Source organism: Schistocerca piceifrons, chromosome 4, assembly GCF_021461385.2.
Source record: "Schistocerca piceifrons isolate TAMUIC-IGC-003096 chromosome 4, iqSchPice1.1, whole genome shotgun sequence".
Lineage (NCBI taxonomy): Eukaryota > Metazoa > Arthropoda > Insecta > Orthoptera > Acrididae > Schistocerca > Schistocerca piceifrons.
In genome coordinates this window covers 377,244,082-377,263,013 of record NC_060141.1, presented here as the reverse complement: position 1 = coordinate 377,263,013, position 18,932 = coordinate 377,244,082, and the positions used below count along the sequence as shown (strand labels likewise).

The 18,932-nt window shown below is 40.0% G+C and overlaps 1 protein-coding gene across 7 annotated transcripts in view; it reads left to right on the top strand.

Moving 5' to 3' along the window:
- The window catches only part of LOC124796343 (CCR4-NOT transcription complex subunit 1), a 126,607-nt gene that overhangs the window by 103,346 nt on the left and 4,329 nt on the right, over positions 1 to 18,932 (top strand). For all 7 annotated transcript variants that reach the window (XM_047260484.1, XM_047260485.1, XM_047260480.1 and 4 more), the window contains exons 34-40: positions 7,010 to 7,246; positions 7,383 to 7,529; positions 7,756 to 7,890; positions 8,703 to 8,906; positions 8,989 to 9,144; positions 9,246 to 9,495; positions 15,880 to 16,012. In XM_047260484.1, coding sequence (XP_047116440.1) covers positions 7,010 to 7,246; positions 7,383 to 7,529; positions 7,756 to 7,890; positions 8,703 to 8,906; positions 8,989 to 9,144; positions 9,246 to 9,495; positions 15,880 to 16,012 — 1,262 coding nt within the window. The remainder of the gene's footprint in view (positions 1 to 7,009; positions 7,247 to 7,382; positions 7,530 to 7,755; positions 7,891 to 8,702; positions 8,907 to 8,988; positions 9,145 to 9,245; positions 9,496 to 15,879; positions 16,013 to 18,932) is intronic.

Sequence of the window (18,932 nt, the reverse complement as noted above, 5' to 3'; positions counted from 1 at the left end):
CTGTTCATCATTAAATTTCAATATCCAATCTGGGGTCATGTTGTAAAACAAGCCAGTTTCGTTTGCATTGAATATATCATCTGGCTTTCAGCCCACACACAGAACAGGACACTTCTTATATAGCCATTCATCTGTTGCGCCATCAGATACACCAGCAGCGCTGCCACAGATTATCTCGGTAATCATATTATGGCAACCTCGAAAACATTGTACATAAGATGAAGAAGAATTGAAGTTCGTTTTTCCCACCAGACATGCAAATTTGTTGGCTTTCGCTTGAAGAATAGGTCCATTGATTGGCACATTGTTTGGTCTTTGCAGCTTGAACCATGTAAGCAGGGCTTCTTAAATATCTTTGCACTCAGATGGTATCACCCACTTGGTTGTTAAAGAATTTTATTTGGAAAGAGACTGTATTCTCTCTCTGCCCTTCAAAATTGTAGAAATCGTTGATTGTCAGACATCCAGTTCCTGTGCAGTGCTGACATTTGTTTCTCCATTTTCTAATCACCATATTATGTGTGACTGTTTTCAGTATTAAATACTTTCCTCTCTCTCTCTCTCTCTCTCTCTCTCTCTCTCTCTTTGACAACTTGCATTGACTGTCTAACACACATACTGACTTGAAACCAATGGTCTACAGAAAGCAAGAGTTTGAAAATAAGTGTTACATTGTTGTTAGTAATACCCATATATGTGAGAAAAAAATGGACAATGGACATTATAGCTGATACATTTCTCTGAAAATTTAATAAAGAATCTGTTGTTTTATATGATAAGTAACAGTAAGCAATGTTGTACTTAATGATTTTTTAAATAGTCTTTTGCATAGGATTTACACAGAACTGTCAGATTTCATTGTTATAGCCAATACGTCGTTAAAAGTGATGTCACTATGAACGGTATTGTCGATATGAAAAATTCCATATCATAAATAGATGATTATTTGTTGTTTTTGTTTGACACAGTGTGTGCTGTATTTTCAGTTTTGTATACATCACAAATGAAATACACATCACAGCACTTCAAACCTCAAGTCTGCATATTTGTCTTCATAGTAACTATCTGGAGAGAATCTTCGTAGTTTTGCAGTAGGTGTACAAATATTTTTACACACAATTTGTGTATTTAATTTTTTAGCTTTTTAGTATTATTTTTATTCTTCTTAGATGCTGTTTCATCTGTTCTGTGCTGATGATTAGTAGTTGTACAAATGAAATGAATAAATTTGAGACTACTGCCTCATATAAGATTTTATGTATATAGACTGAAGTGGTGAGGAAAATTTGTGCCAAGGCAAGGAATTGAACCAGTGTCGTCTGCTTATGAAGCAGGTGCATTAGTCATTAAGCCACCTTGGCACAGCAGTTCACATAACTGCACGGATTATCCAGGCACGCCTCCCTCCTCGATCCAAATTTTCACTGAAATTGTGTTATTACATTTGTGTAAGTCCCTGCACCTGGGTTTCAGGCTGGATCCCCCATTTATGTTTGATGCTGAGTTGTTATTCCAGAACATGGAGAGCCTCGGCAATTGTGTTCATATGTAACGGGGGAATTTAAAGTAGACTGGGGCGGCAGTGAGAATTTGGTTCGAGGAGGAAGGCATGCCAGGATAATTTGTGCAGTAGTGTGAACTGCCGTGAGGGGACCCAGGTTCGAGTCTCGACCTTGCTAAAAATTTTCACTCACCACTTCAGTTTATATACGTAAAAAAAGATTAACAGTTGTAGTATGCTAAGACTCAAAGCAGGGTGGTATGCCATACATGGGTGAAAGTTTTGCCATTCCTATCTGGTTTCTTGACATAGTTTCTCTGACCATCTGTGTGTTAGTGTATCTTTCTTGGAGTGCTCATTTGTTATAACATTTAGAAACTGGCTCCCCAAAACTAGCAAAAGATTGCGAAACCTCGTGGCAGATCAAAACTGTGTGCCAGATGAAGATTCGAACTCGGGATCTTTGCCTCTCGCAGGCCAGTGCTCTTTTGACTGAGTTATCCAAGCACAGCTCACAATCCATCCCCACAGCTTTACTTCTACCAGTACATTTTCTCCTGCCTTCCAAACTTCACAGAAGCTCTCCTGCAAAACTTGCAGTCCTGAAAGTAAGAATATTGTGGAGACGTGGCTTAGCCACAGCCTGGGGCCTGCCAGGAAGTTTCTTATCAGCACACACTGCACTGCAGAATTAAAATTTCATTCTTGAAACAAAAGATTGTCATCATAGCAGCTTCACCTGCCAGTGTCTGTTGCATATGTTTCTGGAAGTTCTGTTACCAGGACAGATGGATCCCTGCTATGTTTCTGACCTGTTGCTGACTTGCGTAAAACTTGAGCATTGAAGCTCTTCAGCTGAGAAAACAAACAGCTATTTTTTATACAACTTCATTGACTTTTATATTGGTCTGACTGAGCTTAGCAGCATATCAGTCCAGTCAACTGTTCATATCTACACTGCATAGTGGTGTCTTAATTTTATGTCGAGCATTCCTGTTGGTCTTTCCTGTCTCAAGCATTTGTGTTGTTACATATGGTCAACATCCTCACTTCTGTTGTTGTGGCAGCTATGAGCCTAGATGGCAAGAGTTGGACAGTCAAGGGTGAGGAGGAGCCCAGGAGGCTCGAGAAAGGCAGCTGGAAAGTTAACAATCTCTCTGTTGAAACATCTGCACTGTGTAGAACACTGAGGGGTCAGCTGTCTTCTAGGTTATGCTGGGCTGGCTGCTTGCGTATCCCGTGCTGCTGATGCAGAGTCTGAGCTGTGCACTGGCAGACTCATTATGTAAGCCAACAATGAATCTTCTGCGCCAGTGGCATGGCACGTACACTCGATGATGCCATACCTACTGCAGCTCCAGGCGGCACCTCAGCTCCTTCACAGTGGAGGAAGTGTGGCGCTTGTCTGCAGTGGTGGAGGGCAGTTGGTGTTCAAGGGGAGCAACTGTTTTTCCCTTAGCAAGAATCAGAGGCACTGCTGGAGTAGACCAGGGGTGGCCTACTGTGCCGTGGCACTAAGTCCACGAGCTGTTGCCACGCCATGGCCTTCAACGTGTGACTTCTACTGACAGGTCCATGTAGTGACCTCAACCGGCACATTCCCTTAGTTCTTGTAGAGCTGCAAGCCTGAGAATATTTTCGTTACAAAAGTCCAGTACTTATAGTCTGCAGTGACATGCTTGTTGTGCATATGGTCCGCTACCAGTTGTGTATCTTAAAATACCAATGCCACTGCCAGTGTGGAAATTTACCTTGCTGTTAGCTGCACTAGTTTGTCCAGTATCACTCTTTCAGTAACCTAACATACCTCACAACATTGTGTTGGCCCTGTTGAATTATTACAATAACAGCATTCCGCACTCTCCTGTTGTTGGCACATCTGCAATACGCCGCTCAGGCTCACACTAATTCACCCATATGTGGTCAGTGCACTACATTGCCGCTCTGTGAACAAGACCTGGTTCCTCGGGTTGACTTTAAAAAAAGTTTCATTGTATACTATAAACTGAGGTGACAAGAGTCATGGGATAGTGATATGCACATGTACAGATAGCGACAGCATTGTGCACACAAGCTATAAAAAGCGCAGTGCATTGGCGGAGCTGTCATTTGCGCTCAGGTGATACATGGGAAAAGGTTTCTAATGTGATTATGGCTGCATGACGAAAATTAACAGACTTTGAAGGTGAAATGGTAGGTAGGTGGGGCTAGAAGTGTGGGTCATTCCATTTCGGAAATTGTTGGGGAATTGGATATTCAGAGATCCACAGTGTCAAGAGTGTGCCAAGAATATAAAAATTCAGGTATTACCTCTCACCACAGACAGCACATTGGCCGACAGCCTTCACTTAATGATCAGCAGCAGCGGTGTTTGTGTAGAGTTGTCAGTGGTGACAGACAAGAAGCACCGCAGAAATCAATGTGGAACATATCCAGTAGGACAGTGCAGCGAAATTTGGCTTTAATGGGCTGTGGCAGCAGATGCCCAACCAGAGTGCCTTGGATAACAGCATGACATCACCTGCAGTGCCTCTCCTTAGCCCTCGAGCATATTGGCTGCGCCCTAGGCAACTGGAAAACCATGGCCTTCTCAGATAGGCCCAATTTCAGTTTGTAAGAGCTTATGGTGAGGTTAAGGTATGATGCAGACCCCAGAAAGCTATGGGACCCATTTGTCATCAAGGTACTGTGCAAGTTGGTGGTGGCTCCACAATGGTGTGGCTGTGTTTAGATGGAATGATCTGTGTCCACTGGCCCAACTGAACAGATCATTGACTGTTAATGATTGATTGGGTACTTTGAAACCATTTGCCACCATTGGTGGACTTCATGTTCCCAAACAATGATGTAATTTTTATGGATGGCAGTGCGCCACATCAGATAGTTCAAGCGAATGATTTGGCCAACCAGATTGTCCGACACTAATCCTGTTGAAGTGGGAAGTAATCAAGAGGCCAGTTTATGCACAAACTCGTGCACTGGTAACACTGTCTCAATTATGGCGGCTATAGAGGCAGTGTGGCCCATTATTTCTGCAGGGGGACTTCCAGCAACTTGCTGAGTCCACGCCACGTTGAGTTGCACTACACCAGGCAGAAAGATGTCCGACAGGATATTAGGAGATATCCCATGACTTTTATCACCCTCATGGGTTAGATACTGTATCCAATCTTTCTTTGTACACTGATTATTACTAGTTTCCTGAGGAGTCTATTTATCACACTTGTTTTGTTCTTTTGGCAGTTTTGACCTTTGTAATAGTGCTGCTGCCTCATTACCTTGTAACCCTAAATTACACCTTTTTTGCATTCACACTAAAATATCTCTCTCAGCTCAGCAGAGTGAGAGCCACTGTGGCACTTTGTATTACAGCATTCAAAATCACTGTCATGTATCGTTAACCTTCTCTGAACTGCTCTATATGCTACAGTAATGCTTGGCTGAAATGCATCTTTCGTGTGCAACAATGAATCCATCCATGGAATGGATGAGGTCAGGTTCTAAAGTTTGATTTAGAAATGTTATGTTTGACACTGGCGATAATTCCAAAGGTACTTCTGGCCAATACAACAGTGATTGTGCTACATTCAGTTGCGTGATCCCTATAATTGTGGCGATAGGTGGAAGGTTGGCCCCACTATGTTGCATGTATTCTCGTTGATTAATAACCTGCTTCTCTTAATTTCAGTCTATCTGGCTTCTGTAAGCTTTTCCTGTTTTTAACAACTCGTCACTACTACCATGTTGTCATAAGTGGTGTAAACTTAGTGAAAACCTGCTTGCTGGAAATGCAGCTGGGGTCCTATGTTATCCTTTAGTCTTGCCCCTTCTATCTGGCTAAGAACAACTGTACCATTTATGTGCTTGGGCTGGTTTCTATCACCCTTGTCAAGCGCACCATGACCTTCGCCCTTCGTCAGTGTTGTAGCTCCTCTGTAATTATTGCAGGACTGCTACTGTCTTTCAAAATTTCCTATAACAGCTCTCTACCCTAGATATGTGTGAATGGCATGACACTTTAACTGTGCATGTCTTCCTGTTACTGTGAATTGAATTAGAATATTCAGTCAAGCTCAGTCAGCTTTGCTTCTACTGATGATACTGTGTGATGGTAGAAAGGCAGGTTTTGTCTACTGGGGTCCACAAACAGGCTTAACTCAAGCAGTAGCTCACTTCATGCTTTCTTGGTTATCTAAAAATACTTTTTAAGAAGATAGTCTTTTGCAAAATCGGTTTCTGGTTTTGGATACTCATTATGCAGCTGTCAAATTTTAAAATAATAAAACAGTGCATAAATGCTAAATTATATCTTCGAAAACTGCACTTTTGAGCATCACACGCAAATGTAAATTATAGATATAGAAAATGAGGAGTGTGAAATTGAAAAACTGAAGTTTCCAGACTAGAAGCACTAGTCATTAAATTCTACATCTAATACAAGAACACCCTCCCCCCTTCTCTAACAACTGTCAGTTTTTTGTAACTATCACAAGGTAGTGCCCTTGTGATTGAAAAAAGACACAGTTCATTCTGATTTTAAGTAGGGTCACTGGACAGCTACACAGAATTACAAACCTCTACCACATTGTCACCAAATTTTTCTGGAATTATGACAATATTTTATGCTTGTACAAGAGGACTTCAGAAAGTAAGTTACAGGTCGTCCCTCATTCCAGACCATTGTATTACTTGAGTGAGTGGCACACTGTCATAAGAGAGTACATATTCAAGGCATTGTACAGTTACAGTTCTGTTGCGGTACGGATAACAGGTGTATCACAATGTGGGAGTGAAATGGCACAGCAACTGGTAATGTACCCCAAAGTTAAAGCATGTGGGGTAAAACATATAAGCATAAAGAGTCACCATGAATTTCTGGCAGTGTATGGACCAAACACAATGTTGCATCCAGCCGTAATTAAATGATGTCAACAGTTTGACGAAGTCCACACAGACATAGATGATGGTGATTGGGAAGGAATGCCATTGACATAGACCACTGATGAAAGTGTCCAGGCAACTGAGTAACTGATTCGCAGCAGTCACAGATTTTCTGATGGTGTGGACATTCACACAATAATTCTCAAATTACTCGGTAACCAAGGAGATGATTTTTATTGTTGAGGAATAGGATGATTGTTGGAACATTCTGATTGTTTGAAGAGACTTGAATTTTGAAAAATTGTACTATGTATCTGTGTCACTTTGCAACTTAAAGCAGCATTCAGTAATAGTTACTTGTCCTGCCACAGTAATGTGTTACTTACTTTTTGAAGTCCTCTTGTATATGATTACTACTTGGATACTGGCCAACTGCTCTTATGGTAGTGAAATAAAAAGGTAAAATTAAAGTCCATTAAATTAGGGATCAGCCTTTTTCTGTACCATTTGCTTCACTACTTGGGTTAAACATGTTTTACAAAATTTGTCCCCAGAGCAGCCTGTGATGACAAAAATTCATTGGCGCACAATGCTTACTGAATGTGTACTTTTTTCTTATTGTTGCAGATGAATGGCCACGGAATTCTTAAAACAGATGATCTCATTACACGTTTTTTCCGACTGAGTACACAAATGTGTGTGGATGTTTGTTATCGAGCACTTGCTGAACAAAATGGTTCACCGACAATGGTTCGTGCAAAATGTTTTCACACATTAGATGCATTTGTACGTCTCATTGCTCTGTTAGTGAAACATTCAGGAGATGCATCAAATACAACAACAAAAATCAACCTGTTAAATAAGGTATGTGGTTTACCTGCAAGAAAGAAAATATTTGCACTAAGGTTATTCTATAACCGACTGAATTGTTAATGATGATGATGATATGATGATGATGGTTCAAAGATTTATAAACATGTCATTAATTTTATATTTCTAGGTGCTAGGAATTGTAGCAGGAGTTCTGCTGCAAGATCATGACAATCGCTTAGCAGATTTTCAGCAATTACCATATCACCGTATATTTATAATGCTGTTTTTGGAACTGAATGCACCAGAACCAATCTTAGAAGCCATAAATTTCCAGGTTTGTGCAATATAACAATGCCTTTTCTTAATGTTGTTTTTGTTATTGTTTGTGAAATCTGTTTTAACAGTGAGCATGACACATTTCTCCTTTTCTAGCCAAAATACTGCTGAAGTATATATTTATTGCTCTCATTGTAAGAATGGAATAGTTTTCTATTGTATCATTATATGAATATTGGAAAAAGCTGGTCTAGTTAATCTACTCCTTTATTTTTTGTTATTAGGTGTTGACTGCATTCTGTCATACAATGCACATTCTGCGACCAGCAAAAGCTCCAGGTTTTGCTTATGCTTGGTTGGAACTCATCTCCCATCGTGTGTTTATTGGAAGGATGCTAGCACTTACCCCTCAGCAGAAGGTATGTTCAAGAGTTAGAATCTGGTCTTAAAAGAATTTGTATGTAATGTGTTGAAAATCAGTTTGAGTTTTCACCTCTGCTTTTGACCGTTTAAGGTCTCTTACTTTACCATTGTGGTTATTATATGAGTTGTATGTTAGAGGGAGATTATTGTGGTTGTTGTTTGGTACTGGAACACGTTTGGGTTTCAATTTTTTTTGTGATGCACGATGTGTTTCTGTTTCTTGTATTTTGAATGGACCTTTGTTATGCATTTGCACAGTGTATACCTTCAACAATTAGGTCTCGGTTCCCAACTAAAGTATTGCTTATATTGAGACATTTAGTAGTATTTTCTAGTTTGACACCTTAATTATTGGAAGGTGTAAGTTTTAGATGTATAGCAAAGTGGTTGTTGGCATCTGCAATTTGTTTTGTAATTGGAAAGTGCGACAAAACTAGAATTTTTGACATTGTAAAGAAGAAAAGTAGTTCACCACTGTGAAAGACATACTTGGACCATAAACAAAATAATCAGGAACTAGATTGTTGATGTGTGTGGGATCTTGTGACTAGCCTCGACATGTTAATGTACATCGTTATAGAACACTGTGCCATGGACATTTCAACCATGTTTTTGTGTTTTATAATAATGCAGCTGGATACCAATAAGATTTTTTTTCAAATTGGCACTAGCTGTGGAAGCCTATGAATTTACATACCCTCACTGATTTCCTTTATAAAAAAATCTTGTACTCTACCTGGATTTCTTTATTGGTGTTAAATTTATGATGAAGTGATGGTGTTTCTTGGTATTTGTTTCCATTTTTTAGGGATGGGGAATGTACGCCCAGCTTCTCATAGATCTGTTTAAGTTTTTGGCACCCTTCCTCCGTAATGCAGAACTAGCGAAGCCAGTAACACTGCTGTACAAAGGAACACTGAGAGTGTTACTAGTGCTCCTTCACGACTTCCCAGAATTTTTATGTGATTATCATTATGGATTTTGTGATGTAATACCTCCAAATTGCATACAGGTATAACATCTCACAGCAACTACTTATTATTTATTTTAGTAGTTGTGAAATGATAAATATAAATTGTTTTATACCTTTTCAGATGAGAAATTTAATATTGTCTGCATTTCCAAGAAATATGAGACTGCCAGATCCATTCACACCAAATCTGAAAGTGGATATGTTACCAGAAATTATTCATGCTCCAAGAGTAATAACAAATTTTGCTTCCATGATTCAGCCAATGAGTTTCAAGAAAGTAAGCCAAACATTTGTAGCATCACTTGTTGTCTAATGTTCTTTGTTTACTGTAGTGGCTCATTAAACAACATTAATCTGTACATATTGTCTTTGTTCCAGGATTTGGATTCATATCTCAAAGCTAGAGCACCAGTAACATTTCTTTCAGAGCTAAGAAGCAACTTGCAGGTATCCAATGAACCTGGAATGCGGTACAACATACCCTTGATGAATGCTTTGGTGTTATATGTGGGAACGCAAGCCATTGCATACATTCGCAACAAGGGGCTTACACCAAATATGTCTACAATTGCCCATTCATCACACATGGACATATTTCAGAATTTGGCTGTTGATCTTGATACTGAGGGTAAATACCATTTGCTTTTGTTTACTTGATGAACATAATTTCTTTTAGAACAGTCTTACAGTGGAGATGATGATCCTGTTTATAAGAAGTCATATACACTCATGATCATAAATTAAGGATAGTTGCAGAATGTGGTGCCACACAACGTGGCACTACACAAAATTGGCACTAATAGCATAGGCACATAGGGAACACACATGACACAGATCTGTAAGTCCATGGTATTGGTGGTAAGTTGAGAAAACCTTCCCAAAACACATGTGCTACAAAGCACCACTGTTTCCTGCACATGTACTCTGACAGGATATCACCATGCACACATACACAGGCCGTACAACGGGTTGGCATACCCTGAGTCAGGTGGTTGAGCAGCTGCTGGGGTATAGCCTCCCATTCTTGCACCAGTGCCTGTCGGAGCTCCTGAAGTGTCCTAGGCATTTTGAAGATGTGCAGCGATACGTCGATCGAAAGCATTCCAGACGTGCTCAATGGGGTTTAGGTCTGGAGAACAGGCAGGCCGCTCCATTCGCCTGATATCTTCTGTTTCAAGGTACTCCTCCACGATGGCAGCTCTGTGGGGCCGTGCGTTATCATCTATCAGGAGCAAGGTGGCACCCACGGCACCCCTGAAAAGGCGGACATACTGGTGCAAAATGACGTCCCAATACACCTGACCCATTACAATTCCTCTGTCAAAGACCTGCAAGGGGTACATGCACCAATCATAATCCCACCGCACACCATCAAACCACGACCTCCATACAGGTCCCTTTCAAGGACATTAAGGGGTTGGTATCTGGTTCCTGGTTCACGCCAGGTGAAAACCCAGTGAGAATCACTGTTCAGGCTACACCTGGACTCGTCCATGAACATAACCTGGGATGATTGTTCCAATGACCATGTACTGTGTTCTTGACACCAGGCTTTATAGGCTCTCCTGTGACTAGGGGTCAGTGGAATTTACCATGCAGGTCTCGAGGCGACTAAACCATGTCTGCTCAGTCATCTGTAGACTGTATGTCTGGAGACAGCAGTTCCAGTGGCTGCGGTAAGGTCTTTGGCAAGGCCACCTGTAGTACTTCATGGCTGTCGGCGGGCACTGATGGTGAGATAGCGATCTTCTTGTGGTGTCGTACACTGTGAACGTTCCATACTGCAGTGCCTGGACATGTTTCGTGTCTGCTGGAATTGTTGTCATAATCTTGAGATCACACTGAGGGCCCGTGCTATGACCTGCTGTGTTTGACCAGCCTCCAGTCACCCTAGTATTCTACTCCTCATAAGGCCATCAATGTGTGTTCTTTGAGCCATTTTCAACACACAGTCGCCATTAGCACGTCTGAAAATGTCTGCACTTGTACTTGCTGCTCTCGCTGTACCTCTGCGTATGTGGACTGCTGCCAGCACCACCGTGCGACGACCGCAGGTCAGTTGCATCACATGGTCATACCCCGAGGTGATTTAAACTTGCAAACTGCCCACCAGAGCGTTGTTTCACCATGTATCAGCATTATTGTTAATTCATGAGCACTAGTGTATTTCATTTTATTATATCACCTAAACTGGATTTATTTCCCCCATTCCTGTGAATTGCTCCCTTATGCTCCCGAGGGCATGCAGCTTTACTGTATGATTACATGATGATGGCGTCCTCTTGGGTAAAATATTCCGGAGGTAAAATAGTCCCCCATTCGGATCTCCGGGCGGGGACTACTCAAGAGGATGTCGTTATCAGGAGAAAGAAAACTGGCGTTCTACGGATCGGAGCGTGGAATGTCAGATCCCTTAATCGGGCAGGTAGGTTAGAAAATTTAAAAAGGGAAATGGATAGGTTGAAGTTAGATATAGTGGGAATTAGTGAAGTTCGGTGGCAGGAGGAACAAGACTTCTGGTCAGGTGACTACAGGGTTATAAACACAAAATCAAATAGGGGTAATGCAGGAGTAGGTTTAATAATGAATAGGAAAATAGGAATGCGGGTAAGCTACTACAAACAGCATAGTGAACGCATTATTGTGGCCAAGATACATACGAAGCCCACACCTACTACAGTAGTACAAGTTTATATGCCAACTAGCTCTGCAGATGACGAAGAAATTGAAGAAATGTATGATGAAATAAAAGAAATTATTCAGATTGTGAAGGGAGACGAAAATTTAATAGTCATGGGTGACTGGAATTCGAGTGTAGGAAAAGGGAGAGAAGGAAACATAGTAGGTGAATATGGATTGGGGGACAGAAATGAAAGAGGAAGCCGCCTGGTCGAATTTTGCACAGAGCACAACATAATCATAACTAACACTTGGTTTAAGAATCATGAAAGAAGGTTGTATACATGGAAGAACCCTGGAGATACTAAAAGGTATCAGATAGATTATGTAATGGTAAGACAGAGATTTAGGAACCAGGTTTTAAATTGTAAGACATTTCCAGGGGCAGATGTGGACTCTGACCACAATCTATTGGTTATGACCTGTAGATTAAAACTGAAGAAACTGCAAAAAGGTGGGAATTTAAGGAGATGGGACCTGGATAAACTAAAAGAACCAGAGGTTGTACAGAGATTCAGGGAGAGCATAAGGGAGCAATTCACAGGAATGGGGGAAATAAATACACTAGAAGAAGAATGGGTAGCTTTGAGGGATGAAGTAGTGAAGGCAGCAGAGGATCAAGTAGGTAAAAAGACGAGGGCTAGTAGAAATCCTTGGGTAACAGAAGAAATATTGAATTTAATTGATGAAAGGAGAAAATATAAAAATGCAGTAAGTGAAACAGGCAAAAAGGAATACAAACGTCTCAAAAATGAGATCGACAGGAAGTGCAAAATGGCTAAACAGGGATGGCTAGAGGACAAATGTAAGGATGTAGAGGCCTATCTCACTAGGGGTAAGATAGATACCGCCTACAGGAAAATTAAAGAGACCTTTGGAGATAGAGAACGACTTGTATGAATATCAAGAGCTCAGATGGAAACCCAGTTCTAAGCAAAGAATGGAAAGCAGAAAGGTGGAAGGAGTATATAGAGGGTCTATACAAGGGCGATGTACTTGAGGACAATGTTATGGAAATGGAAGAGGATGTAGATGAAGATGAAATGGGAGATATGATACTGCGTGAAGAGTTTGACAGAGCACTGAAAGACCTGAGTCAAAACAAGGCCCCCGGAGTAGACAATATTCCATTGGAACTACTGACGGCCGTGGGAGAGCCAGTCCTGACAAAACTCTACCAGCTGGTGAGCAAGATGTATGAAACAGGCGAAATACCCTCAGACTTCAAGAAGAATATAATAATTCCAATCCCAAAGAAAGGAGGTGTTGACAGATGTGAAAATTACCGAACTATCAGCTTAATAAGTCACAGCTGCAAAATACTAACGCGAATTCTTTACAGACGAATGGAAAAACTAGTAGGAGCCAACCTCGGGGAAGATCAGTTTGGATTCCGTAGAAACACTGGAACACGTGAGGCAATACTGACCTTACGACTTATCTTAGAAGAAAGATTAAGGAAAGGCAAACCTACGTTTCTAGCATTTGTAGACTTAGAGAAAGCTTTTGACAATGTTGACTGGAATACTCTCTTTCAAATTCTAAAGGTGGCAGGGGTAAAATACAGGGAGCGAAAGGCTATTTACAATTTGTACAGAAACCAGATGGCAGTTATAAGAGTCGAGGGACATGAAAGGGAAGCAGTGGTTGGGAAGGGAGTAAGACAGGGTTGTAGCCTCTCCCCGATGTTGTTCAATCTGTATATTGAGCAAGCAGTAAAGGAAACAAAAGAAAAATTCGGGGTAGGTATTAAAATTCATGGAGAAGAAATAAAAACTTTGAGGTTCGCCGATGACATTGTAATTCTGTCAGAGACAGCAAAGGACTTGGAAGAGCAGTTGAATGGAATGGACAGTGTCTTGAAAGGAGGATATAAGATGAACATCAACAAAAGCAAAACAAGGATAATGGAATGTAGTCTAATTAAGTCCGGTGATGCTGAGGGAATTAGATTAGGAAATGAGGCACTTAAAGTAGTAAAGGAGTTTTGCTACTTGGGGAGCAAAATAACTGATGATGGTCGAAGTAGAGAGGATATAAAATGTAGGCTGGCAATGGCAAGGAAAGCGTTTCTGAAGAAGAGAAATTTGTTAACATCCAGTATTGATTTAAGTGTCAGGAAGTCATTTCTGAAAGTATTCGTATGGAGTGTAGCCATGTACGGAAGTGAAACATGGACGATAAATAGTTTGGACAAGAAGAGAATAGAAGCTTTCGAAATGTGGTGCTACAGAAGAATGCTGAAGATTAGATGGGAAGGTCACATAACTAATGAGGAAGTATTGAATAGGATTGGGGAGAAGAGAAGTTTGTGGCACAACTTGACCAGAAGAAGGGATCGGTTGGTAGGACATGTTCTGAGGTATCAAGGGATCACCAATTTAGTATTGGAGGGCAGCGTGGAGGGTGAAAATCGTAGAGGGAGACCAAGAGATGAATACACTAAGCAGATTCAGAAGGATGTAGGTTGCAGTAGGTACTGGGAGATGAAAAAGCTTGCACAGGATAGAGTAGCATGGAGAGCTGCATCAAACCAGTCTCAGGACTGAAGACCACAACAACAACAACAACAACAAACTGGACATCATGACATTCATTTAATTATTGGTGCCCATTATGATGTCACATTGTGTGGATGCATTTAGGTACCTGTGCAGTTGTGTGTGTGAAAGATGGTTTTGTTTCCCTCTAATTTAAAGAAACAGTAGGTCGAGTGCTGACAATCCCTATACCATTAAGTTTTTCAGTGTCCTGCGTGTCAAATATTGACTGGTTGCAACATTTACCTTTTTCATTTTTGTTAATAATAAAAAAAAGTTTCCATCCTACCATCCACAGTAAAAGTTAGTGCTGTCTTTTTGCAACGCCCTATTTTTTCTCCTGTCAAGTAAAAAATGTGAACCATTTTAAAACCAGTGCAGTGAAATGATAAAAAAAATGAAATAGATTGTAATCTCGTATCCTCTTGTCTAAAATTTTTTATCCTCCATATGTCACTTCCATGTTATACAGTATTTCAGATTCACAATTTCAGGAGCTTTTTCTTCAGACTCAGTCTTACACATGTAGCAGTTTGAGTGTCTCGTAAATTGATACCCAGTCATTCCTTGGATTTGTTCCAACACTTACCATTTTCTAGTAAAACACACACACACACACACACACACACACACACACACACACACACACACACATCTGCAGTTGAACTGTATCCATTCTTAATCAGTTTTAATCATGTGAACAGTTTAATCTTCAATCTGATGTATTCAAATCTTAGTCTTCCAGCTGCAATCATTTATCTGTGTGGAGTTTTGAAGAAATGTTGCACAATGCACCCATTGTCTTAAGTGTAGGTAGTTTCCCCAGCAGGGTCCATGTGCAATTTTGTATCTAAATAGAAATACCATTGATTATACTGCAGAGCATTGAGTGTCAGTCTTGGAAGAGAGAAAAGTAATTGTGTGATGTCTGTAAATATGCTTCTACAGTCATGTAAGTGTACACATGTGGAATTTAATATTTCCTGACACTCTCTTGAAAGAAATAAGATTTTTGGTTCCTACTTTCACTTACTACAGTAGAGAAACGATTTAAGTGAGTCCAAGTGAAATGCCTTGTCAGTTTAGGTAGTCATCATTAGGAATGTAATGTGAGATACTTAGTAGTTTTAGTGTAATACTGACAGTTACAGCAACGTTGTATTGATGTTTAGGTATGATGCCTTCACCAACTTAACAGTGAAGTTTTGTGTTTGTGCTGCTGAAAGTATTTTATTCAGCTAGGCACATGACAATGACGGCCTCTAATTAAAGACGTTAATACAGCCATCTTTGTTGGAACCACAGTCTATACTTTTCGCTAAGCAGATCAGTATCGGAGCATACTTGATAGTGGATGAGTCATTCAGTTCAGTGAAAGAGCTCAATAGATTATTGATTAGTACTGTTTATATTTATAACAAAACAAGATTATGCAGAATGAAGTAACTAATGTTGTTCCCTTATACATCTTGTGAAGTAAAAGAAATATAAGTATGTGTGAGAGATATTGTTTTCATAGCAGCTTAGAAGTTGCTGAATGGCATATAAAATTCGATTTGTCAATTCAGTGAATTCATAAACTCTAGACATGCAAAGGCTGTTACCTTAACTATTTGTAGCAATAGCAGTGTGTCATCTTTTCATGTATATGGTGCAATGTTATGCATTGTTGGCAGTACTTGGTTTCAAAAGGAGCTGCTGTTAATCTATTTGTTCCAGATAATTTGAGTTTGTGTTTTGCCCAAGCTGTTTTACCCTTCATTTCTTTTACAATTGCTGTTTCGTATATTTAGGGCGGTACCTTTTCCTGAATGCTATTGCCAACCAGTTGAGATATCCAAACAGCCAGACACACTACTTCAGCTGTACATTATTGTACCTTTTTGCTGAGGCCAATACAGAAGCTATCCAGGAACAAATTACAAGGTAAGTTAATTGTAGTATACAGATAAATGTAAATTTTACCAGATTGTTTGCTTCACTGGATCATAACATGTGCTTGAATTGATTTTTATTTAAAAAAAAAATGTTTTTCTGCCTTAAATTTCTGAGAATATCTCTATAAAAATCAGAAAATTGTCCTTCCAGCTCTTTGCCATTACCTACAAAGTAGTCCCCTTATGCTTTTGTGCAATACTTCCAGCTATTTTCCTATTGTTGGAAACAGTGTTGTATATGGCTACTGGCCGAATTGTATTCAGAATTAGTTGAGATATTGCACAAATTTTGGAGTGAAAATGCTGCTCTCTCATACAGTTGTCATAATAGTATTTATTCTCTCATCTCTCAGGCGTCAAATATCTTCCCTCAATCTCCTCAAAACATCAAAAAAATTCCTTGTGGACAATTTGTCGAATGTCAAAGAAAATCATTAGGATTGATTTGATGTTGCTGTAAACTTTGTCGGCTTGTTTGGACTGTGAGGAGATGGTGTATTCATACTTTTAAGATAGTTTTGTTTTGGGCTCATAACCATAGACCTATTTTTCATCAGCAGTTATTACCCTGCACGAAAAATTTGGATCAGCTCAAACTGTTGTTTGGCTTTCATTGCCCACCTGAAACCAATAGTCTCATTAGTTAGCATTCAGAAAGATAAGGAACAAACTTGACGTATCCGGTATGAATTCCAACAATTTTGCGAACCTCATGGGTTGTCTGCCTTCTGTTCTTGTGGGTCACTTTCTCATACTTCCACAATCTCCAGAGTTGTGCATGATGACGGTTGGCCCAATAGTTTGCCATCCTCTATAGACTCCCGGCCATCTTTAAATCACTTAAACTGCTCAATTGTTCTTGCTTGGCCCAGAGCTTGCTCACCAAAAGCTAGCCTTAGCGTATTTCAACGGCAGTTTTGTGGATCTTAAGCAAAAATGAATAGTGATACTTTGGTCCTTCAAGTTGGCCATTTTTAAATTGAAAGATACTGAAGAACCTGGAGAAAAAAAATTAAATGATCACACTGATGCACTCATAGTGGCATCATGTGGCTGACTGGCAGTTAAAAAACGCAAATACAAGAAGTTTACAATGCTGATTGTTTGGGTGCATTATTCCAATTCTCTAAAGGTTTGGGCAGTACGTCGTATGTATGTAGGATAATACGTAGCCATAATCGGTGGATATATGCAAAACTAACAGCAGAAGTGCGTAAATGTGTTAAGTAGAACTTGATAGTAACTATGTTAAATAGAACTTGATAGTAACTATGTTAAATAGAACTTGATAGTAACTATGTTAAATAGAACTTGATAGTAACTATGTTAAATAGAACTTGATAGTAACTATGTTAAATAGAACTTGATAGTAACTATGTTAAATAGAACTTGATAGTAACTATGTTAAATAGAACTTGATAGTAACTATGTTAAATAGAACTTGATAGTAACTATGTTAAATAGAACTTGATAGTAACTATGTTAAATAGAACTTGATAGTAACTATGTTAAATAGAACTTGATAGTAACTATGTTAAATAGAACTTGATAGTAACTATGTTAAATAGAACTTGATAGTAACTATGTTAAATAGAACTTGATAGTAACTGTAGTTTCTACTTTTGTATATAATACACTGTTAGCCACCAAAAAACGCAACACCGGGAAGGATAGCAGTAACAAAATTTTAGTAAGTGGTGTAGTAGGAAGAACACATTATTAAATTTGTAGATGATGTGAGGGGTATACAGTGTACCAAATTAGTATACAGAACGGCCACCTCTAGAAGCAACAACCTGGCAGAGCATAGTTGAACTGAGTTTGATGACGGATAAGGGTATGTCATTCCCTGGTGCTTCAACACTTACGAAGAATTTATTTGTCACAGTGGTTGGAGAGTGACGATGTGAAAGTCTCTTCGCTACCCAGAGTGAGAAATTTTCAATGGGTGAGAGATTAAGAGAACATACTGGTTAGAACAATTGCCTAACACCCTCTGCCTCTGTATCAAGATAGTACGGGACAACATGGGCGAAATGTGTTATTGTGTTATCCTTTTGGAAAGTAATGTCACAGAGACCTTGAAGATAGGATGTCAGAGATGCAACCACTGGTAACCAAGTAACCAGTTATGAGAAGGGGTGATCATGTTGTGTACGCAATAGTATCTGTTACTGAAAATGTAGTATGATGGTATTCTGTGTCCTTTGTTGCCATTTGGTGCACCAGTGACACCATTCTGCTGTGCTTAATCATAGGAAGTCACAACAGAGGTCACCTTTCTGAGCGTCCGTGGTGCTCCAGACATCGTCACATTGTTAGTTCATGTGGATAGTTGTCTCGTCTTGATGCAAATGAGCCCATTTCCTTATTCATTATATGGGACATGGCCATATCCTGCAGGGCAAATTGAACAGTGTCTGTCCTCTCGGGGCACTAGTCTCATGGAGCCACTGGCATAATATTATGAAAAGGAAAGTTGCCGCTCACCATATAGCAGTCGCAGATAGGCACAACAAAAGGACTGTCGCAAATAAAGCTTTTGGTCAGTAAGGCCTTTGTCAAAATATAGACAACAGGCGCGCGCGCGCACGCTCACGCAAACGGAACTCACACACACACGATTGCAGTCTCTGGGAACTGAAGTCACACTGGGAGCAGTAGCACCAGTGCAAGATGGGGTGGTGACTGGGTGAGGGAAAGGAGGAGGCTGGGTCAGAGAGACTCAGCATCTCTGCCACATGGTGAGTGAGTGCCAACTTTTTCCTTTCATAATATTGTTACATTCCATCCTGGATTTTCCATTGTTTGATTTTTGCCTGAAGCCACTGAGATCCCATACGGTGTTGACTAGGACCTCCTCAACCTATCAGTTCGATATATGCATGATAGTTGTTGGATCCTGACCA